Source organism: Silene latifolia, chromosome 11 (genome assembly GCF_048544455.1).
Source record: "Silene latifolia isolate original U9 population chromosome 11, ASM4854445v1, whole genome shotgun sequence".
Taxonomy (NCBI): Eukaryota; Viridiplantae; Streptophyta; class Magnoliopsida; order Caryophyllales; family Caryophyllaceae; genus Silene; species Silene latifolia.
In genome coordinates, this window is record NC_133536.1 from 14,703,945 (window position 1) to 14,728,932 (window position 24,988).

General features: G+C 43.2%; 1 protein-coding gene across 3 annotated transcripts; it reads left to right on the forward strand.

Annotated features, from left to right (window-relative positions):
* The first annotated feature begins 94 nt into the window (after positions 1-94).
* On the forward strand, positions 95-12,959 carry LOC141611152 (putative disease resistance protein RGA1). 3 transcript variants are annotated; one of them, XR_012528534.1, is made up of 4 exons: positions 1,517-3,244; positions 11,962-12,047; positions 12,133-12,200; positions 12,483-12,959. XR_012528534.1 is itself a non-coding variant. In XM_074429606.1 (3 exons), exons 1-2 carry the CDS (start codon positions 1,517-1,519, stop codon positions 12,034-12,036), a joined length of 1,803 nt encoding a protein of 600 aa, XP_074285707.1. In that variant the 3' UTR covers positions 12,037-12,047; positions 12,483-12,959. The 3 variants fall into 3 exon arrangements, 2 of the variants coding, with proteins under 2 accessions (XP_074285706.1, XP_074285707.1); XM_074429606.1 differs by lacking the exon at positions 12,133-12,200; XM_074429605.1 differs by lacking the exons at positions 11,962-12,047; positions 12,133-12,200; positions 12,483-12,959 and adding an exon at positions 95-234 and having other exon boundaries at positions 1,636-6,029.
* Positions 12,960-24,988: the final 12,029 nt, after the last annotated feature.

A 24,988-nucleotide genomic window follows, 5' to 3' on the forward strand; every position in this document is an offset into this window, starting at 1 on the left:
TCTTTAACATAAAGCTCAGATACTTAATCACAAAGCTCAGATTCTACACCGTACAACATATACAACTGATTATATAGTCCATGAATTGCATAAAAATCACCCAAAAAAACAAAAAATGCAGGGAGACAACAAGAAGGAAAGAGGTAACATTAGGTATTTAAACGCAGCAAAAATATTCATTTGTAGAGACGAAGTAAATCCAACCGAGATCAAGACAAGAATTTAATTACTGTGGTAATTCTTTTACCCTTATCTAATTTTATTGTTTTGTCTTATTTATTTCTCTCATCGTGATTGTGGTACTGATATAGTCATATACTCGTATTCAAGTCTTTACTTGATACGGAGTACCTTATAATCTTATACTCCGTATCCTTTTGATCAATTATTAAGTATCTGTAATCATATGCAGTAGTTTCAATCATATTTCAAAATTGATGGACAAAATCAAATTGAATGTATGAAAAACATTAGAATGAGACGCCCATTGATCTCGGAGACTAAAATGCAAGTCAAGTTTACCGATATCCGTCACAAAGCTTATGACGGGTCAAATAATACCCAATTTCGTAAGCCATTTGTAATTTCCCATGCACTCTTACTTTTGTTTTATCCACCCAAGTGATTGATACTTGATCCGTCACAAACTTGTGATGAATCCAAGTCAAGTTTACTGATTGTCGTGTGAACTCAAATAAACTGTGAACTCAAATAATTGGATTTTATAAACTGTGAACAAAGTGTGTGGATTTTATAACTGTGAACTCAAATAATTGGACTCCTTCATTTTTAGACCACTCATCTCATATCTCCATTATCCGCAAATAATTGGACTCCTTTATTTTTAGACCACTCATCTCATATCTCCATTATCCGCACCCTGAAATCAGTTGACTGAAATCGTCCTCACAAATTTTAAAAGGTAATATAATTCCGAAGAATCGGAGAGAGTATTATGTTTATTCCAAATCCCATTTACATAATAAAGTGAACAAGTCTGAAAATGAAAGGATGAATTTCCGACAACATCATTCATGTTTCAAGCTCATTATCTAAAATAGGAAGGAGTATAACTCATTGGTGGTACACCGAGCACAAATCTTTCATTGAGCTGTGTAAGAAATCTGTAATAAAAGATTCAATGAGAAAATTTTGATTCAAAAAAGAAATTGAACTTACTAGTGTTGAGTTCTCCATTATGAGTAAGTCTTGCTTAAAACGGGTCGGATTTTAAGACGGGTCGTTGTGTGAGAGGAAATGGGTAGAAGGGACAAAGGTGGGACCCCCCATGTGCTTCTCCACTCACCCTAAATGGGTATTTTGTGAGAGAATATGGTATCCGTCTTATTAATAAGACGGATACCTTGGTCTGAAATAAGAATTGGGGCTCCATTATTCGAAGTTTCAGTCGTTACCTTTGTAGAATTAATAATTACTTCCTTGTGGGTGTAAACGAGCCGATTTGATAATCTAACCGAACTCCAGTCCTACTGGCCTACTTGGCATTGACGTTTCAATGACAAAAGTCTTTAGCAAGTCAACATATTTTACAAAACGCGTATGTGGTTATGAAATCTTGCCCTCTCTATTATTGCTTATCCATTTATCTGAAATCTTGCATTTACAAACTTACAGAAAAACAAAACAAAAACTCCAGAGATATCATTCCTTTCCCACAATCATGGATCTTTCAACAACGTTATCCTTAGTTCAAACTATACTTACTGCTATCCAAACTTTGGGTCTGATGCAGTCAGTGTGCTCTATTTCTGACTGCAAATCCCAGCTTGATGATCTCCAGAACACTGTCCAAACCGTCAGAGCTGTTCTTGAGGATGCTGATGCCAAGCAGGACTTGCTCAGCAGCCAGGAGAAGAATTACATTCAAGAGCTCAAAGATGCTGTTTACGACGCCGATGATGTCATAGACGAGTTCCTAACCCTTGCCAAACAGAAGCAACTCATAGGCAACAAGGTGACATCCTTTTTTTCTCGGTTTAAGCTTCTTACTCACGGTCTTTCAAGTAAAGTCAAAATGGTTAACGACAAGTTGAACAAAATTGCCACCAAGAGTAATCAGTTTAGTTTTAAGGTTGACTGTAAGCCTATGAAATTTACAAAGGAGGAGACTTCTTCTTTTATATGTGATAAAATCATCGGAAGGGAGGAAGATGTGGAGGAGATTATAGGTGTGTTGTTGGGTTCTCATACTGTTGATCATCCAAATGTTTCTTTGCTTTCCATTATGGGGATGGGAGGTTTAGGAAAAACCGCTCTTGCCCAACTTGTGTTTAACGATCCTAGGATCACTGAGGCATTCCCACTGAAGAGGTGGACTTGCATTGCTGATCAGGATGAACAGCAGTGGAGCTTGAAAGCGTTTTTAGGGAAAGTGGTGAAAGGACCATCCATTGATGATAAGTCGTTTTTGGAGGAGATACATCATGAAGTTAAGAAGCAACTAGAAGGGAGAAAATATTTGCTCATCTTAGATGACGTGTGGACTGAAAGTTATGATGAGTGGCAGCAGTTTGAAGGGTATTTGAAGGTAGGGGGAAGGGGGAGTTGGATAATTGTAACCACGCGCTCAAAAACAACTCCCCAAATGATTGGAGGTGATCAAATGCATGAGTTGCGAGGTTTGTCAGAATCCGATTCATGGCATTTGTTTGAAAGGATGGCGTTTCAAGCAGAAGAAAGAGATGATGAACTAGTTAACCTTGGCAAAGAAATTGTGAAAAAGTGCACCAATGTTCCGCTTGCTATTAGAGTGGTTGGAAGTCTTCTGCGTGGTCAATCCAAGTCTAAGTGGTTGTCATTTCATGAAAAAGGGTTAGACTTTCTTGGTGAAAGTAATGATACAGTAACCCGCATACTGAAGTTAAGTTATGATCAACTCAACCCTTCTTTGAAAGCTTGTTTTGCGTACTGTGCTATCTTTCCCAAGGATTGGCAGATTAGTAAGAAACTGTTGATTCAACTTTGGATGGCACAAGGCTACATTAATTCAGAGAATTTGGGCGAGGACTACTTTCTTATATTGCTTCAAAGGTGTTTTTTCCAAGATTTACTCGAGGATAAAATCGGGAAGAAAGTATTGTTTAAGATACATGATCTCTTGCATGATTTTGCTGAAAAAGTAGCAGGCGGAGAAATTTGTAGGATAAGTTTTGATACTTCCAGTGTGGGTAAACGAGTTCGCCATGTCTCTTTTGCACACCATATGAATTTTTATACTTCCGGTGTGAGTGACTCTTATGCACAACATATCTTCAATAATACTCATATTCGTACGTGCCTTCAAATCAAGGATCATTTTGCGGTGGGTAGAGTGGGCCAATTACTAGCAAGTAAATCAATACCAAAATGGACACGCTTAAGGTCACTGGATTTGAGTTATTCAGGGGCCAAGAGTTTACCAAAATCAATTGGCCAACTGTTACATCTGAGGAGTTTAGACCTCTCAGACAATACCAATCTAGAAGTTCTTCCCAAATCGATAACAAAGCTAGTTAATCTACAAACTTTGGATTTACATTCTTGTAGTAGTTTAAAACAATTGCCAGACCTTAGATATAGTTGGCTGTGATGCACTGAGATATGTGCCAATGCCGGCAGGCATAGGTATGTTGACCAATCTCCACACTCTATGCCAATTTGTGGTTGGTTCTCGACCAAGTTCAACTTCAAAACAATGGTTTTATGGGTTGGAAGACCTAAAGCACCTGAACAAATTGAAAGGGGATTTGAAGATTGAATTAGCAGTACTTAAAAATGCAAAATTTGTGAAGGAAGAACATGGTGGTGGAGGCTACTTAAGGAGTAAGGAACACCTAGAAAAGATTGTAATTAACTTTAGAGAGGGAGAGGAGTATGGAAGCAAGGAGTCTGAGCAAGCATTGCTGGAAGAAATGCAGCCTCATCGTGATGTCAAGGCATTGGAGTTGAATGGGTATCATGGTGACAGAATACCGAGATGGCCAGGGAGGGGGGGTAACTCGACGTTGTTCGATTTCCCTAATCTTGTCACTTTGCGGATCGTAGATTGCAGCGAGCTTCTGTATCTGCCTTGGCAAATTGGGAAACTGCCCCACCTTAAGACGTTAGAGATTTCAGGATTGCCGAATATGGAATATGTGGCGGACTCAGAAACACTTGTCTCGGATGAAGGATCATCCTTCTTTCCCAGCCTCCATAATCTAAGTATTCACAAGTTGCCTAAGTTAAAAGGTTGGTGGCGGAGATCAGAATCAGGGTCGCACATGGTCAACTCTAATGACAGGAGGAGCAGCCGAGAAGGACAAGTAGAGTGGGTATCATCTCCCTGTTTTCCTCTACTAAAGATTCTCCGTATAGAATATTGTTTGTCCCTTTATGTCCGCAACTCGAAGAGCTCACAGTACGTGATTCCAGAAGAGATATGTGGTGCACACTTCGTCCCTTGTCATATCCCAAATTGAAGACATTGAAAATCAACAACTTGGAGTGGCTGAAATCAATGCCAATTTATTGTCTTTCAGAGATAGAAATATGGTGGGATAGGAGAATGGAGAGCTTGGGAGAGGTAAATGAGTTTCCGACATATTTATTGTCTTCCGTGCGAACCCTACGCATCAGCTATTGCCCGGAACTTGTTAGCGTAAGAGGATGGTTGGAGCATGTTTCTGCCTTGGAGAGTTTGCTTATATTTGACTGTCCAAAAGTGGAGTTGGGTGGGATGTCATGGCATAACCTTGCTGCTACCCTTCTACACTTGCGTTTGGATGGATTAAAAGAGATGGAGGAATTGCCAGAGGGGTTACAGTACTGCACTTCCCTCAGAGTTCTTTGCATTATGAATTGTCCCAAACTGAAATACCTGCCAAAATGGATGCCCAAACTCACCTCTCTCCAGTTGCTTTACATTTGGCAGTGTTCCGAGAGTCTCAAAGAAAGATGCCAAAAACCGAATGGGGAGGACTGGCCCCTCATCCAACACATCTCCGTACATTATTACGTGAATCCGATTATTATTTTATGAGATCTTAAGTTAAGTGACATTAGTTGGTATTTTACTTTGGTAGACAAATTATATGAAAAAATAAGAATACACACTTCATCTTATTTATATTGTCGCCATTTGACTTTGGTAGTCAAATGATATGAACCATCTTTTTTTTATATATTGTACGTACCCTCCAATTTTTGTTGAACGAGTTTTTTCTTCTTTGCAATTTGCAAACAAACATAATTCTCCCTCTCGTTGTTTAGTTCGCTAATTGGCAAGAGGTATGATATCATAAGGGAAATGGGAGAATATGACTTGCAGTAATTTGACCCGTCACAAGCTAGTGACGGATATCGGCCATCACAAATGAGAATTTGTGTTGAATCATAGTGAGGATGATTCAAGAGCTCAAATGAATAAGATAATCCATGTGAGAAAGATGTGAAGCTGTGATATACGATTTGATTAGACTCTACTTGAACAAGTAGAGGGGTATATAAGTTGGAGGGGTATATCGTAGAAAAACATAAAAAATTGGCAGTTTTGAAGAAATTTGCTACCATAGCCGACGTTGATTGATAACTTGTATTATACACTCTACATATACAGCTACAAAATATTTGAAGAGATTTGGTCTTGCTTAAGCCTTCAGATCGTCTTAATTTAAGATCTCTCACAATCTTTTTATATTTTAATCGAGTGTGAAAGCTGTCTTAAGTTAACCCATTGGTTTACAAAATGAAGGAGTACGACCAAACTGAAAGTTAGCAACATGAACAAAGATGGGCGATAGCCGATAGGCAGGCAAGCTTGAAATAAACAGAGGCGCCGTAACATATTTCAAAATCCGTTTCAAAATTTGTGAAAGGTATATGAATTTAAATAATGAGTAGTAACACAATAGGCTAACATAAGTTTATGCCTAGTTTACCTTGAATCAATTCTCCATTTTTTTGTCATGGAAGTTGTGGTAGAAGTTTGCACCCTGCACAATTAGTATTTTACCACCCGTAAACTTAAAAACGGTTCTTTTGATAACTACCTTACTCTTAGAAGTGTCATAATTTTCTTCTGATTTGAATTCATTTTTAGTACACGGCGAATTGTTTACTATCTCGCCATCATTTTAAGTCGTGCATTCTCAGAGCATGAATATAAATGACAAGTTATCAGCAAAACTTCAAAATATGGCACATATAGGTAATACAAATTCCAAAATTTAGAGGGAATGACCCAAAAGAATTCTTGATATTTCTCGACCAAAATTTTCCCACATCGGAATACTGCCAAGGACCAGCCTTCCTTGCTCCTATGTTTCTCTGCTAAGTCAAATTGAAAGCTTTTTGGGTTCATAGCTTGAGAATTGTCCATATATTTACATATGTTAACCTAATGCTACAGTTTACAAGTCCTACAAGGTGAGATATACAATGGTGAAATTACATTGGAAGTTATGAGTATTTATAGGAGTACAAGGAGAGACATTAGGGTATAAACAAGATATGCAAGATATACATTTTCCTAATTTGATAAGTTATACATATTTACTTTGCTATATGTTTTGGTAAGGATTGATATGAAGATATTGGTGTTGCTTGAGGAGTACGTTGGTTAATACGCCCCCGCAAGATGGACGTCCGATGAGAGAGGCCAATCTTGGTACGCAGGTTCAAATGGTGATCCTTGTGGAGAGGCTTCGTGAGAATGTCAGCGAGTTGGTCTTTGCTTGCGATGTGTTGCAGGCGAATATGGCCTTGATGAAGTTGTTCTTTGACGAAGTGAAAGGATAGCGCCATATGTTTCATTCGAGAGTGGAAGACGGGATTTTTAGCATACAGTGTGGCGGACATGTTGTCGCAGAAGATGGCGGGAGGTTTGGTGACAATGATATGAAGTTCGATGAGAAGGTTTCGAAGCCATAAAGTTTCGATCGTGATTTGCAACGGCACGAAATTCAGCCTCGGTGGTTGAAAGAGCAAGTCCATGTTGTTTCTTAGATGACCGGGAGATAGGATTACGACCAGATACACAATGTAGCTTTGTCGTCGATATGTAATTATCCTTGTCACCGGCATGATCTGCATCACAAAAGGCATGAAGACAAGAGGGTGAGTCTCGATATAATTGTATACCAATGGTTTGAGTGCCTTGCAAATAGCGTAAGAGGCGTTTTAAGGCATTCCAGTGGTTAGCCGTTGGATGGTGAAGGTATTGAGCTAGGTGGTTGATAGCAAAGGCAACGTCGGGTCGAGTCAGGGATAGGTATTGTAAGCTTCCAACAATTGCACGGTAGGTGGCGTGATCTTGAACGGGATTGTGATCTTCGCGAGTAAGCGCTGGTGAAGTAGCCATAGGTGTATTGTTAGGTTTGGCTTCAATCATTTTGTATTTGGTTAATAAATCATAAATGTATTTGGATTGATTTAGATGTAAACCAATGGCATTGGGTGTGACTTCAATGCCCAAGAAATACGACAATGGGCCGAGGTCCTTTAGCGAGAATCGTTTCGACAGTTGAGAAATAAAATGGTGAAGTTGTGTTGGATGTGGTCCAGTGATAATAATGTCATCAACGTAAATGAGCATATATATAAAGGTTGTTTGAGTACGTAAAATAAATAATGATGAGTCAGAGATTGACTGCTTGAAACCATAGGAAAGAAGATATGTTTTTAGCTCGGTGTACCAAGCTCGAGGAGCTTGTTTTAGGCCATATATCGCTTTATTGAGTTTGCAAACATAGTCAGGTTTCGTTTGTTCAACAAAGCCAGGTGGTTGGGTCATAAATACATCATCAGTTAAGGTGCCTTGTAAGAAGGCGTTGTTGACGTCTAATTGTCTGAGTGACCATGACTGAGTGACAGCCAAGGAGAGGATTAGACGGACGGTTGTAGGTTTTACAACAGGACTAAAGGTTTCGGTATAGTCAATACCGGGTCTTTGATGGAAGCCCTTGGCAACAAGGCGAGCCTTATGTTGTTTTAGGGTGCCATCCGGGTTATATTTGTTGCGAAAGACCCACTTACAGCCGATGATATTTTGAGCGGAGGTGCGTGGGACAAGGGACCAGGTGGAGTTCTTTTCGAGTGCATTAAACTCAGTTTGCATAGCTTGCCTCCAATGCGGAAGGACGAGTGCTTGCTTGACGGTACTGGGAAGGGTGTCGATGGATGTAGAGGTATGTGCGAGATTGGCGTAGCGAGGATTTGGTTTGCGAATGTTATTGTCAAGTCTCGTGGTTATTGTTTTGTTAGGTGGGGGGTTGGGGACACGAGGGGCGGGGGTGGCGGGGGTAGGGGTAGGTGTGGCGGCGGAAGAGGAGTTATCGGGGGTGGAGGAGGTGGAGGAAGGCGGGAGGAGGTTGGGACGGAGGACGAGGACAAGTCGGGGGTGGCAAGGTGGAGGGAGGGTGTTCGGTAGCGGTGGTGAGGGGTTCGATGGGCGCCTGGTGTAAACGATGGTAATGGGCTTGGGAACGCGAGGTGAGGGAGTGGTGGTAGGGTGGTTCGTGGTGGTCTCTGGATGGGGGAGAAGAGGGATATGTAGAGAGGACCAATCATCAGATTGCGAATGAGATGAGGGTGACGGGTTTGAGGTGCGAAATGGGTATTCATCGTCAATGAATTTAACATGTCGGGACGTATAAATACGATGCGTTTTGGGGTCGAGACAGTGATACGCGCTTTGGGTATTTGAATAACCAATGAAAATACAAGATGTGGATCGATTTTCTAATTTGTGCTTCGTATACGGTCGAAGCCACGGATAACAGAGACAGCCAAAGTTGTGAAGTTTGTCGTAGTTGGGTTTAATGTTATGTAATTTAAAGTATGGTGAATCTCCATTTAAGGTTTTCGTAGGTAGTCTATTTATAAGATAGGTTGCGGTACTAAAGGCGAATGGCCAATAGGAAGTCGGTAGGGCTGCGTGGTTTAGTAAAGCTAGACCGGTCTCGACGATGTGACGGTGTCGACGTTCGGCATAACCGTTATGTTCCGGTGTATGTGGTGGACTTGTAAAGTGAGAAATTCCGTCATTGAGAAGGGAGGTGTTTAATTTAATGTATTCTCCACCATTGTCGGAGAAAAAACGTCTAATAGGTTTATTAAAATATTTTTCGACGAGGGTTTTAAATTGATTAAATACTATGGTAGTTTCGGACTTGCGTTTTAACGGATATAGCCAAGTGTATTTGGTATAGTGATCGACAAATATGACGTAGTATTTATAGTTGTCTCGAGATGTGATTGGGCTAGTCCATAAATCCGAAAATAGAAGGTCTAAGGGAGCTGTTGAACGTAATGAAGAATTGGAAAAAGGGAGTTTCTTGCTTTTGGAAACACAGCATGCAGGACAATAATTGGTAAACTTTTATTCATAAGTTTGATTACATCATACGAGGGATGACCGAACTTATGGTGCCACGATATTGGCGTGGTTCCTTTTTCTTTGACGGCAGCAAGAGTGACGGGTTTAATTGGGCTCCATTCGTAGATGCCCTTGGTTGCTCGGCCCTGGAGGATCGTTCTCCCGGTTTTGAGTTCCTTTACAATAAACAAATTTTGTGAGAAAATGACATAAGCATTATTATCAGCACATAATTGCGAAATTGAGATAATGTTACGAGATATTTTAGGGACATGAAGAACATTATTGAAGTGTAAATTATTCATGGTAAACGAACCTGTATTCTCGATTGAGAGGGCGGAGCCGTCACCGATGAGTAGGTCATCTAAGCCGTCATATGGTGAGTGGAATGCGAGGGTGTCGAGGTCATGGGTTAAGTGATGTGAAGCACCACCGTCCATAAGGAAATTCTGTTTGGTTGGGAGCGTAGTTGGCGAGATGGGCTTGGGTTGGCGTGGTGTTGGCGGTAATTAGGTTCGGGAAAAACAATGTTCGGAAAAGCTTCTGAACAAGGTGGACGGTCGCAATTACATGCCCCGTTTCTCTACACCATTGGCATCGTCCTTTGAAAGGACGAGGGTTAGCATTGTTGTAGTTGGTTTGTTGCGGGTTTGGTGAGTTTTGCGAGTAGGTGGGTGGGTTTTGAGAGCGGGAATAGCCGCGGTTTTGGTGTGGTTGGTGGCGGTATGCAGCGTTGGCAGAGGGTTGGAAGTGGGTTGGTGTGGTGTCGTGGGTGATGAGGAGGTCGTGTTGAAGGAGCTTTTCGTGTAGGGCTTCGAAGGTGATTGGTGTATCGCGAGCCCGAACGGTTTGAATGACAGGTTTATAGGTTTCGTAGTCAAGTCCTTTAAGAACTTGGGCTATGATGTCTTCGGGGTCGAGTATTTTGCCCATGAGGGCGAGTTGATCTACACAAACCTTTATTGAGTTCATGTAGTCGGAGATACTTTGGTCCGTTGTTTTGACGATGGAATCAAATCGTTGTTTTAATTGGAGGATATGTGCCCTCGATGGGTTGGCGTAGGTATTGGCAAGGATGTCCCAAGCCTCTTTTGCGGTTTTGGCCCGAACAATAAGTGGTTGAAGAGCCGTGGTGAGGGTGCCCATGAGAGCACCAAGGATCAACTCGTCTTGTTTTAACCATGAGAGGTAAGCCGGGTTGGGTTTTTCTTGTTTGGTTTCATCATTGATGGTTTGTGGTGGTGGTGTTTCGGTGCCATGGACAAAGCCAAGGAGACTAAATCCAAAAAGGATGTTGGTTAACTGGAACCTCCAGGCCGTGTAGTTGAGCGGATTCAACTTGACACAATTGTTGAGGTTGAGCGAGGTGAGGGGTTTGGTGTTGTCATGGGGGTTAGGAACCAAAGTTTCGGTGGTGTTGTTGGTCATTGTTGTGGAAGGACACGAGTTGAGAAGGTGGCGTGAAGGGCGTTTGAAGGTGGGACGTTTAGGACGGAGAAGGTTGGATCGATGAGGTCTCGTTGATACCATATAAGACTTGTATATTTAGGTTAAAAGCTTGTGTATATTACATTGGAAGTTATGAGTATTTATAGGAGTACAAGGAGAGACATTAGGGTATAAACAAGATATGCAAGATATACATTTTCCTAATTTGATAAGATATACATATTTACTTTGCTATATGTTTTGGTAAGGATTGATATGAAGATATTGGTGTTGCTTGAGGAGTACGTTGGTTAATAGAGTATGTCTCGTCTCTCGATGTATGTAGTCAATCTAGTCTCCTGAAAACCTTATCAATGACTTCTTTCAAATTTGTGCAGCCGACTATCTGAATTTCAGAGCTGATGGCTTCTAGAGCTTTTTCAGCCGAAGCGGGAATAGGAAATAATAATGATCGCACTATTTATTGTGTATTTGTGTTTACCGTTTTACATTCTAGACCACTTTTCTTTTTTATTATTGTACTGTATGTTAATAATAATGCAAGTGCGGAGGAAAAATCCCAAATGAGTTCAGCTATTTCCATCTCTGTAAAACGGCGGAATAAAAGAGGTAAACGAATGACTTAAGACAAATGGAGTATTTTATGTGCGTTATTGTATAATGTATACGTTGGGGGTTACAGGATGACGAATCAGAAGTTTGATACATTTGAATAAACACTAGTTGTTTAATGTTGTATTTATGGCGAAATACAGGCTGAACTTGGTAGACCTAGTTCTTATCGGCCTGATGAGTGTTTGTTATCTTATCTGAAGTAGTTCATGCGGAGTTCCCCTGACCTGTTGACGTCTGAACTGATTGACAATGTTTATATTCTTAGCGGTTTTCATGGTTTGGCTGTTTTATCTTCTTCTTTGTAGGATTTCAGTAATTGCAGATTTTTTGTTTAAATTTCTAGTTTGTTTTAGAAACAGTAGAACACATCCAATTTCAACTTCAGTTTTCGATCTTTACAGTACAATAATTGGGTCAAATCTCGAGCCTAATCCTTTCTACGTGTGCCCTTATTTTAGTTTCCCTTTATTTGATTCCTTCTTTGGATAACTTTCTAAAAGTATTAGACATCAGTTACTGAGTGATTTTAGCATATGTCACAGGGCAAAGGAGGTGAAGAATTGTCGTCGGAACTTGGAACTGGCACTTGCTCTACAGAGAGGTCTATTGGGAAGTAAAAGTGGAGCTGGTATGAATTTTTGTTCAAACGATACTCTCTATAATACATTAATTATTTGTTAAGGATACTGCAAAAATGTGAATGTTTTGTGAAGGTCTTAAAGATTACTGAGGCCGCATTTTGAGTTGATATTGGCGGCATTTAGCGAGATTAGGCATCAAGGTAATATTCACTTGCCTATCTACTGATGCACCCACCTTCTGCAGATTTAGGCATTTCATTTTCTCGCCACTTTACCCCTCTCTTATCTTTGACAAAGCCTTGTATTAGTTTCACCATGTTTACGGGCTTGGTATAGAAGGGTTAAAATTATAAAAAGGTTTTAGGTGATTTAATTCCAATCCTTTGGAAGATACTGAAGTTAATTGGACTAAAAGAGAAATTTGTTCTATGAAACTGCTATGTAGGTGTTAGAGCGTACACTGAACTCTTTTGTTTGTGCAGGCTGCTCTGAGCCATACGCGAGTACCACGAGTTCAGGTCATTGCTGCTGACGCTAGTTCTTCAAGTGATTAGCTAGAAATTGATGCCAGTGATGAAGAGTTTCTAGTTTCTACAGATTGATACTTCTGCGGTTCCTGTCATAATTACATTGACAAAGGTTTCAGATTTTCTTTACCGTCTAGTGAACTTTGACTGCACATCTCTTGGTCACGAGTTCGCAAAGTGACAACTATTTTCCAAATTAATCGTCTTCATGAGATCTTCGGTTTAGCAAAAAAAATTCGTTGCTTTCCGAACTCGATACCGGCCCTGTTTTGTAAAAACATATTTAAGTGAAATTAGTGGACTCCGCCATCAATCTACTATTTTCATATATTTGGTAAACGGCATATTTTGACAGTATATTGGTCAAAATCCATATTTGTGAATATGCTACTAATAGGCTAATTACCAAACGTCAACTTTCATGGCGAAGCTTATAGCTTATACGACCAAACTATGTCTCACTTTATAAGTTATTCAGAATTCGCTGGTAACAGAGTAATGTGCTCGCTTATTTACGATGCTAATTATTCCAAAAAAATCTACAGTTCGATTACAAAGACCGGTGTTGGGTGACAGGGGTATAAGGAATCGGGGTTTCGCACAATTAAAATGGTTAAAATATTTTTTTGTTAGGGAAGATAAGAAATACAAGCTCTAACAAAAAAAAAGGTCAAGTAACTAGAGAACATTTAATCTATTGTAAGACCGACTATACAAAAAAGAGTAGGTCTGTTTTGAGATGATCTCAGCATAAGACGGGATTTAATAATAAAGACGGAAAAGGTAAAATTATCTTGTGATTATTTAAAATGGTAAAATGGTCATATTTTATGGTAAAACGGTAAAAAAATAAACATGTGATTATTGTGTTTGTGTTAAACTATACAATTATCTAGTCTTATAAATCATACTCCCTCTTATTCTAAATAATAATCTTCCTCCTTTCCCTTTTTTTATCTATTCACAATACCTTTCTCTTTCCTTATTTAGTAAAATTTTATACTTCCTCCGTTTTTATATGATCTACCCATTTGTTGAATATATGGGTGTAGTATTTTAATAAAATGGGTAGATCATATGAAAAAACCGGAGGGAGTACTTATTTTAATCAACTCACCCCTAACAATACTTATTTTAATCGACTTACTCTACAACATTACTTATTTTAATCGTCTCACACACAATAATATCTCACAATATCTTTTTTCTTTCCAATTACCTCATCCCACCACAATACTTTAGCTTATTTAATTTGAGTTTCCTTAATTTCGTGTCACCCTTAAATAGAGAATGTTATCTAAAATAAGAGAGTGACTAAATAGTTGCAATAACTAACTTGTTTTACAATAGGCTTGTATAAGACCGCCTAAACAAGTTTGTAACTTAATCAAAGATAAACGCAAACTCAGGAGCAAGTTTGTATAAGGAGCAATGGAGATGGAAATTTACTCATACACCCGACTCGAATCCGGCCTAAACCAAAATTCACACCCAAAAAACAAATAAACCGGATGATGGTTCACACCCAAAAAAACAAATTAAAATGCAGGGAGACAAGAAGAAGGAAAGAGCAGCAAAAATATTCATTTGTAGAGAAGAAGTAAATCCAACTGAGATCAAGTCAAGATTTTAATTACTGTGGTAATTCCTTTTACCCTTATCTAATTTTATTGTTTTGTCTTATTTTATTCTCTCATCTTGGTACATTTTTTACAATTTTGCTCCACTCGTTTCATTTTTAAAATTATAAAAACAAGTTTGGTGACGTGGACTTGTACCGCCTCGCCAATTCCAATTCTATTTCCATGAGTTTTCCAAACCCTATTGAGAAGTTGAAATCCAAAATTGAATTACACGTGTTCACCAAACGAATTTTTGGGATTGGATTTAGAATTGAATCCAATAATTTTGATTTCTACAATTCACTTGAAAATGAAATCAATTCCACGTTTACAAACACTACCTTTAGATTTGTAGAATTAGAATAGTTATGATGGCACTCGAGCTTTCTTAAAGAGGCATTGACACCGTTCACTTATATAAAATTAAAAAGTTATGATAATACCCAATGTCAAATGGCAATACCGTGTAACACAAATGTAAGTAGGAAGGCAAAGGAGACAAAAACAAGCAAGAAGATCACTCATAAAGACAAAGCAAATCCAATTGAGATCAAGTCGAGACTTTAATTACTGTGGTAATTCTTTTACCGGTGTCTAATTTTATTGTTTTGTTGTACTCATCTTTCTCTCATTCTGTTACGTTTTTTACTATTTTACCCCAATCTTTTCGTTTTACCGAACTTTCGTTGTCGTAGTACTGGTAATTTCCTTGATACACTAATTACTAACTTATATCCTTTTGATCAATTCACTATCTCTAATCATATACACTCCATAGTAGGCTAGTTTCAATCAAATTTCAAAATTAAATTCAATGTATAGTCGCACTTGTGACGGACACTATCCGTCACAAGTGAGTGACGGATCACCTCCCTCTCACACAAATGCAAGTGGGAGGTAAGTGGGGCGCTCCATTTTTGCCCCACTTGCCTTCCCACTTACATTTATGTGAGAGGGAAATGACCCGTTACTCACTTGTGACGAATAGTATCCGTCTTCAATAAGAATTTGTGATTAACATTAGAAGAGTGAACTCAAATAATTTTATAAAGTATGGAAGGAAAAGAGGAAATTTGTACAACATCAATCATGTTGCAAGTTGTCAGTTAGATGGAAATTTAACACGAGGTCCTACCTTGCTTTTAACATTATTGTACGTTTGGTCAGTTGATGTGCTATAATAAATGTAAAACGTGTGTTGTCAAATACTCGTAATTGTACTCCACAATTACTTCTACTTTATATCACAAATTCTCGTTTAAGACGGGTCAAATCTATACCAAATTACTCCACTTATTACCTAAGAAATAGCAAAAAAATTGCCTTTATTACGATGTGTTAGTATTTAACCGTCTCAAGCTCAAGACTTAGTGATTTCATATATCTTGGGTCTCAATTGCTACTCATTTCATATCCTTTTAATTTAATCTTCCATACAACAAAATTCAGATATTGAATTCGACTCGTCCTATTATCGCTATCTTCATCTAACTTTTAAGGGATCTTTTGTTTGATTTATAAAATAAAATTTACCTCTGACCGATTCCAAAGATCGTTGACATATCACTTGTACTCTTTGAAAGAACACGCTATGAACTAAATGAAATTAAATGTTATATTTAAGCTTCTCTTCTTTTGGGTAAGTCTTATGCTATAGGACGATCTTATAGAAGAGTTGCTGTTATTATTTTGTCTTATTTATTTCTCACATCTTGGTATATTTTTTTACAATTTTGCTCCACTCATTTCATTTTACGGTTTTACCTCGTTTCCGTGATTGTGGTACTGGTATAGTCATTCATATTCATGTCTTTACTTGAGACGGAGTACCTTATAATCTTATATCCTTTTGATCATTAATTATTAAGTATCTGTAATCATATACCCCAGTTTCAATCATATTTCCAAATTGATTTCAAAATTGATGCACAAAATCAAATTGAATGTATGAAACATTTGAATGAGACGCCCATTTATTTGGAATCGTGTGTCAAAATGTGTGGACTTTATAAACTGTGAATTCAAATAAATAATTGGACTCCTTTAATAATGAACTTGAAACATGAATGATGGTGTCGGAAATGACTCCTTTCATTTTCAGACTTGTTCACATTATTATGTAAATGGGATTTTGAATAAACTTAGGAGTGAAATTTAGATTGAGATGGAAATTTACCGATACCACATAAAAATTTGCAGGGAGACAAAAACAAGCAAGAAGATTGAAAGAATAAGATCTTCGATATTATTCTAAACTTGTGTATATAGCTACCTTGTAGTGCAAGTCATATCTTTGTACTTTAGGCAAGTAGGTTAGGGCTTCGTTGATAGTTACCTTATTAGAAGATTTACTGTATCTTAGCCTCTTGTATATAAGTGCAATTTATCATATGAATGAATAATACACGAAATATTCACAATCAATTCCATCGTCTTCACAGTTTTACATGGTATCGTGAGCAGGTTAACTTCAGAAACAAAAAGAGAGAAAATAAACCACAAATTCGAAAACTTGAAAGATGCCAGGAGACGGTGATGGGAGCAAAGGAAACAAAAACCATGGAAAGCAGCAAGTCATTCCCGTCACCTCACCCCTTTTTCTCCATCCATCTGATAACCCCAATTTGATGCTTACGCAAACAATTTTTAACGACGAGAATTATGAATTATGGGCCGACGCCGTTAAGCTAGAATGGGTTAGATGCAAAAAAACAAATTGGGATTTGTTGAAGGAGATGTTAAGAAGCCAGAGAATGAAGGAGAAGACAGTATCGAGATGGTAGCATGGAGACAATGTAACGCGATGATAAAGGCGTGGCTACGGAATGTAATTGATCCCAAATTGCATCCAAGTATCACCTTCACGCTAACTCAGTGAATGCAAACAAGGACGATTGTCCGTCGTGGAATACTATACAAAATTGAAGACGATATGGGACGAACTTGCAAATTATAGCAAGGTACCCAAGTGCACTTGTGGCGCGGCAGCGATGATGGCCAAGGAGCGAGAGGAGGAGAAGGTGCACCAGTTTTTGATGGGTCTAGACACAGCCTTATATGGTAATGTTCGCACCAATTTGCTCATGGAGGATCCAATTACATCGCTGACCCGAGCATATACATTAATTTTACGAGAGGAGAGACACTCCAATATCACAAAGGATAAAGAAGAAAGGCAAGAAGCAGTCATGGCAACAAGATCTTATGGCGCTGGCAGAGGCAAAGGAACCTACCCGAAACAAGGAGATGATGAAGAGGAGGAACCACCTCAATGTACCTGTTCCGGGTGTAATTCCAGAGCAGATATTTGTTACCACTCGTAGCTTGTAGAACGATGTCTTTGCTTGAATCCTCCTTCGATCTCTCCTGAAACGATGAACAAACTGAGGGCTCGGCTTTGGCCGAGCGTACTCACTCCGACGCTCAAGTCAGTTAACTTAGAGAGGTAAGTTGTTGTTACTTGGCTAAGAGTATAACGTAGAGAGATAAGGAAGATATTACCAGATCAATAGTGGTTATTAGGTTAATTTGTGGATCCTTTCCTCAATGAAGGTTGAGGAGTATTTATAGACTTTCACCTTTTGTCACGTAGTGGCCAAGTGGCTAGCAGGTGGAAAGACCGTTCTACCCTCGGTCGATGGACCTATGGCGGTGGCCGAGGGTCTTGGATATGAGTACGCGGATATGTGTCCCGGTGGCTAGTTGCTGGCCGAGACCGGTGACAGTGATGGGCTGCGTCGGCTAAGGCCGTCTAAGTCGTTGACTTTGCTGTGGATACCCTTAACCTTGCTCAGTATGTTGATTTGGTCAGCGGTGCAGAATATGCCCCATCAATTTGCCCCCAGCGTAGTCTATGCCGTGGTATGGGCTCCGATGTATGTTGAGCGTATATTCTGCACAAGTAATTTCTGAAAATTTTTCTGCATCGGCTTCTTCTACTGTATCGGCTTCTTCTATCTCGGCCTGGTTCTTGTTAGGCCGTACCATATCCCCCCTCCACATGGATGCGTAAAGGGCATTCGATGTGGAAAAGAAAGTGACGCTGGCCGAGACCAGGGTTGAGAGTGCCGGTTGTTTTTGATTGCCCCCAGGCCGGTGCTTCCTAGCTTGGTTGATCATGCGGCCGGCGGAGAGCAGATACCTAGGGATTTGTTGAGGAAGATGAATAGGCGAAGAGATGTGAATGGGCGTGTTGAAGACGCTTGGTCACTGTTGCATTGATTGACGTTCAACTGTTGCAACGATTGACATTCCGTGGTTGCATGTCTGACACGTGTCTGTTCGCTGATTGGTTGACGCTTCATGGGCTGTGCCCTGATTGGTCCTTCTTCATGGGCTTTTCCCTATAAATAGGGCAGTTATTACGTGATTTTGGCCACCAATTTCATTTTCTCAAATTTTCTCCAAAATCTTCATATTTCTTAAACTTTCAAGGGCTTCCTTTTCTTCCAATCTTCAGAGTCTTTGATCCGGCGAGTGTTTTTCTTCGAGGTAAACAAACAAATTTTCTTTTTATCTTGCTAGTAATTTGTTGTGAACATGTCTTCTGCTGATGCTGGACCTAGTAAACCTGCGTCGGGGGGCCCTAGGTCTCCTTCTCCTGAAGTTGATCCTCAAATTCTGGAGGAATGGGAGGATGATGATTCCTTTGGTGATTTCGGTGATGATTTCGGTGATGATGCGGAAAGGTCTCGTCCTAATGGGGGGAGACAGTACGTCATGGACCACGGCGACGCCTGTAAGGTCCGTCTTGACCGTACTTGGACTCATAAGCTCGCCAGTTGTTCCGGCGAGAAATTTTTCGAGGGCCATTTTTTCTTTGGTAGGGGATACAAAATTGTTATCCCTGAGGAGGGTCAGGCCGTCTGTTGCCCTCCACCGGGCTACACCGGCGTATACATGCGGCATTTGGAGTACGGGCTCCGGTTTCCGCTGAATGGGTACGTTATGGCCATCATTAGAGCCATGAACGTTGCCGTTGCCCAACTGCACCCGTTGGCTATGAGGACCATAATCGGCTTTGTCCGGCTCTGTCTCTTCAAGGGAGAGGCTCCAACGGTGAATTTATTCCGCCGGCTTCACCATCTCAAACCATCATTCTCTGGCCGCGTCGGATGGTACAGTGTGCAAATGGAGCAGGGTTATGTCTCTGTTGACAAACTTTCTTCTTGCAAGGCTGGCAAGGTCGGTGGGTGTACGTTAAGGTGCCGGATGACTATCCGCTGCCCCGCTCCTTCCAGCACCAAGTTAATTTGCGGTGTGAGACTAAGGCGGAGCATGACAGATGGGTCACCCGGAAGAAGCTCAAGATGGATGCCAGCAAGGTCTCCCTTAAGGAGGATGAGAGGCTGGCAATGAGGCTTTTTGAGGTGGACAAGAGTGGGGTGCCGAAAAGATGGATTCCCCCGACGCAGATCATTCTTCAGGATGAGCCGCTCTGCCATGTCGGCCTCATACCGGCCCTAGCACGGGGTGAGTGGGGTCGGTGTGAGGCCCATCACCGCTCTCAATGTTCCTGTTTCTCGAACTTCGACTTATTTCCTCTACTTAACTCTTGCTTTGTTTCTTTCGCAGACCACTTTGGACCGGACCTGTCTGAGGATATCCTCCGGAGAATGGGGCTGCACAAAGATAATACCGTTGCTAACTTGCATCCCAAGGCTCTAGCCCATGACCGCAGGACGTCGCCGAATGATCTTATGGAACAACGGCTGAAGGGCTTGAGCAGGGAGGAGGCCCAGGCGAAGGTTGTTAGCGGCGTAGTGCGTCGGACGCGGAAAACAAAGTCTTCGGCGGCGACGGCGTCGACACCGGTTCCACCTCCCATCCCCCCCCTAAGAAGGTGGAGATTGTTGATATTCCCGATGAGGGGGACTCTGATGCGGAGGAATCTCCCCTTATCCGTAAGAGGAAAGAGACAGCCTCTACCGCTGGCAAGGAAGTGCCTCCTCCGGCCAAGAAGGCCAAGCATGGTACCTATCTATCCTGTGGCTCAAATTTAGCCGGGTCATTAGGTGCTCCTGATGACAGGCTTTCTGATATGTCGATACATGTTGATACTGATGCCTTTATTAAATTTTTGTAGACCAGCCGCTGTCGGCTTTCGCTCTCGTTGGGCAGCAAGTGGAGGGGATCTCTGCGCAGGTTGGTGATCAAGGCGTCACCGTCAACTCTTCATCCCAGAAGGCTTCCCTCTCCCAGCTGCAGGCTGGTGGTCAAAGTGTCACCACCGTCCCTTCATCCCAGAAGGCTTCCGTCTCCCAGCTTATAGAGGAAGGAACGAAGCTGATTAAGGAGCTGGCGAGGTGGAACGTGATTACCGGTGCTCGTCTCATGGAGCAGGAGAAGGCCGTGGCTCGAGCTGTTTTTGAGCGTAATGCCACTAAGCAGGTGGCTGCGTCGGCGGCCGGATCTCCTCAATGAGCGAGGGCTTAGGGGAGATCTTTGAAGGCGCTCTTGGGCCGAGAGAAACTCTTCGGGAGGACGCCGAAAAGGAGGTCCTTGATGAGAGAGCCAAGGCCGAGGCCGCGGCGGCCGAAGCCGCGAAGCTGCTGGAGAAGTGTAACCTTGTTCGGAGGCGTGCCGACCTCTATCTCCAAAGCAGAGGAACGAATCCAGGGACCTGTTTAAGGCCCAGGCGAAGGTGATTCGGGGCAAAGAGGCCATCATCAGGCAGAAGGAGGAGGACATTGAGATGCTCCAAACCGTCATGCTCCCCAACCTGTGCGCTGAATTCCGGGATTTGGCCGAAGAAGCTGCTAGGGAAGTGATCGGGGAGCTTTTCCCTCTTGATGGTTCCTTTCCGTGGGGCAAATTTGACGAGCTGCTTGATGACAAGCTCGAGGCTAAGGAGAAAGCCGTGGCGGAGAAGGCCAAGGAGGCGGTGAGGGCGAAGATGGAGAAGGAGGCGGCCGCGGAGAAAGCAGCTCTTGCTGAGAAGGCTAAGGCGGCCAAGGAGGAAGCCGAGAGAATGAAGGCAGCTGATGCTGCCGAGGCCAAGGCTGAGGCTGCTAGGAAAGCTGCTGGGTTGCCTATTGGAGAAGATGCGGCTACCGCTGCTGATGGCAAGCAGCAACAGGCATAGGGAGACGGGCGGTTGTCACCAGGCTCACCCGGTGTCTCGGATAGCCTCAGCTGTTCGGGAGCCAATTATTAAGCCCTTCCTTCCTGCCATCTTTTGGCGCTCCAAATGATATATTTGTGACTTTTTGTTTTTCTTTCCTTGTATTTTGTACAACTTTGGTAGGTTGTGTTTTGGCTTATCCCTATGGGGACGGCCGTCGTCTGCATTCTTTTCACCTGTAACCTGTTATTATTAATAAGAGTTCGTTTCTTTTGCCTTCGGCATGGCCGAGGCCTTTACCTGATTTCTTTTACTTGCGCTTAAAAGTTGAGCGTCTCAACTGTATTTAGCGTTTCCACTTTGCCTCTGGCTTAGCCGAGGTCTTTTCTCGTTTTTGTCTGAGTTGCCCTCTTACGTTATTAATTGAGCGTCTCTTCTTGTTTCCGCCTTGGCTTGGCCGAGGCAGTTTAGAGTGTGTATCTCAACTGTGTTTAACGCTTCTAAGGCATTTTGATTGTTCTTTGCGAGTATCAACTGTGCTGGCCGCGACTGTCGCGGTGTCTGCTTTCCGGCGTCTATTCCTGGATAGCGTGTTACGCGGCGTCTACCACTTGGAGTGACTGCGACGGCGCCACACCTCTGGGGGTGACTGCCGTTACGTCTACTACTTGGGGTGACTGTCACAGCGCTACATTTCTTCATGGAGATCGCCGCTCTTGTCGGTATGACGGTGTGAGCTGGCGTCTATTCCCGGATAGCGTGTTACGCGGCGTCTACCACTTGGAGTGATCTGCGACGGCGCCACACCTGCAGGGGTGACTGCCGTTACGTCTACTACTTGGGGTGATCGCCACGCGCTACATTTCTTCATGGAGACTGCCGCTCTTGTCGGTATGACAGTGTGAGCCGGCGTCTGTTCCTGGATAGCGTGTTACGCGGCGTCTACCACTTGGAGTGACTGCGACGGCGCCACACCTCTGGGGGTGACTGCCGTTACGTCTACTACTTGGGGTGACTGCCACAGCGCTACATTTCTTCATGGAGACTGCCGCTCTTGTCAGTATGACAGTGTGAGCCGGCGTCTATTCCTGGATAGCGTGTTACGCGGCGTCTACCACTTGGAGTGACTGCGACGGCGCCACACCTCTGGGGGTGACTGCCGTTACGTCTACTACTTGGGGTGACTGCCACAGCGCTACATTTCTTCATGGAGACTGCCGCTCTTGTCGGCATGACAGTGTGAGCCGGCGTCTGTTTCTTCATAACGACCGCCGCTCTTGTCGGTATGACAGTGTGTGCCGGCGTCGGCTTCTTGGTAGAGATCTAGCTCTTGTCGGCATGACGATGTGAGCGAGTCGTTTCTTCATAACTAGTGACTATGGGGAAAAAGAACGTTTTGTTGGGAGACTTGGTCGATTTTACATTAGATATAAAAATGCGTCGGGGTGCCCACAGCCATTTTGGGCACCTCCGCCGCTATACAAGGTCTACTAGTTCCCTAATGCCTTTGTAGAGGCGCTCCTTCCCTGTCAGCCGTCAGTCGCGTCCATGAGGTCGCCCTCCTGTTGTAAGGATGAGCTTTTCCCCCTCTCTGATTGCTTTGCCACTTTGAGGGATTGCATGTTGCATCCTCTGGCAGATATCTGAACGTTGACCACCTCGTCCTTCTCGTCCTTGGAGACGAGTTTATGCGCTTCCCCCCGGTCCGAGACATACATCAGTGTCAGGGCCCGGATGGACATTACCGCGTCGGCCTCGCTCAGAGTGACTCGGCCTATGAGGACGTTGTAGGCGGACGAGCCGTCAATGACGACGAACTCAGCTAGGACATTCTTAGCCGCATTACCCTCGCCGAGCATCACTGGCAGTCTGATTGAACCCAGGGGTACCAGTAAACTCCGGAGAAGCCGTACAAAGGATTGGTGCGGGGGCTCAAGTCCTTGACTTTCGGTGCCGAGGCTAAGGAAGCACTCCCTGAACATGATGTTTGTGTAGGCGCCTGTGTCAATCAGGCACCTCTTCACCAGGTGGTTGGATATGTCCAAGTTGACTACAAGCGGGTCGCTGTGAGGGGCGATAACTCCCTTGTAGTCCTTCCTCCCAATAGTCATATCGGGAATGTCAGGAGCGGCGATCGCTGTGTTGGGCACAAAGTTGATGGCCTGATACAGCTCGTTTAGGTGCCGTTTGTGCCCATGAGCTGACCCGCCGTTCTCGTTTCCCCCGATGACCACATGGATCACCCATATCCGTTGAAAGACGGATTTCTTATCTGAACCGCTGGCGTCAGTCTTTTGGCCTTTGGCTACATACTTGTCGAGGCTTCCCTTCCGGATTAGCTCTTCAATGGCATTCTTCGAATGCCTAGCAGTTGTCGATGAGGTGGCGGTGCAACCGTGGTACTCGCAGATCGCTCGTGTCACCGTCTCCTTTTTTGGCTTGGGAGGCCGTTCCCACCGCCCTCGTTTACGCTCGGGCGAAGACCTCGGCGGCCGATGCGACCAGAGGGGTTTTATCATGGTAATGCCTTTGGTAAAACGTTCCCGAACTCCCCGGCGCCGTCGAGTCCTCGTTTCTGGCAGATCGTCGACCGTGACCTATTATTGTCACGGCGTCTCTCATCGGACCGTGACCCGTTATTGTCACGGCGTCTTTCATCCGGGTTGTCATCCCGGCGGCTCTTCTTTTCTGAGGGCTCGGCCTCGCTGGGGCCTACCCAGGTCTTGTGGTAGTCTTCTACCTTGATGGCCTGATCGACCATCTTCCTAGCGGCATCTAGGCCCAAACCCCCGTACTTGATGAGTTCGTCTTTTAAGTCTCCCCTTGGGAGGCCTTTCATCAGTGCGAAAGCCGCCAGTTCGGGGTTGATCTCCCGAATCTGTTGAACCTTGCCATCGAACCTCTTCACATAGCTTCGTAGAGACTCGCCCTCCTCCTGTTTGATAGTTAGAAGGTCCGACGTCTCCACGGCCCTCCTTTTGTTGCAAGAGTACTGGGTTACGAAGGCGTCTCTTAGGTCGGCGAAACAGTATACCGAGCCGTCTGGAAGCCCCTTGTACCAATTTTGAGCCATCCTATGGAGAGTCGTTGGGAAGACTCGGCACCAGACCTCATCGGGCTGCTCCCATACTGACATGTAAGACTCGAAGGCCTCGGCGTGGTCGGTTGGGTCACTGTCTCCTTTGTACGTGAACGCCGGCAACTTCAGCTTAGTTGGCACGGCGGTGTCAAGGACATAATCACTGAGGGGCTGTCTGACCACGTGTCGAATGACACGCGGCGATCGGCTCCTAGCATTCCTAGTCCGGCTCCTCTCCTCGTAGCGGGAAGGACTCCTTCTCCGGCTCGGGCTTCTTCTCCGACTCTGCCGAGTCGGGCTTCTCTGCTCCCCGTCCCACCTCGTCGGTCTTTGCGCGGCGACGCCCTCTCGTGAGTACGGGGAGGGCTCAGGTCCACCACTAGCACTCTGGGCTCCTCCGGCGTCTTGGCATGATCTGCTTCTCCCAGTGCTCCGTTCAAGTTTCTTGGAGTCACTTTCTGGGCCCTGGTCTCTTGGACGGTTTTCGCGGCTCTCGTCGGCGTGACAGTGTGAGCCGGCGTACTCCCAATTAGGTCCAGGAGCATCTTTAGTTTTGCTGTGTCAACCACATGTCCCATGATGGTGACCTGGTTGACGAAGCGGCGGCGTGTGCAGTATTATCGGCATTCCGAATTCCGGTTGGATTACTCCGCCGGTGGAGGGCTGCACGACTCCAGAATTGTGAAAAGTATCATCT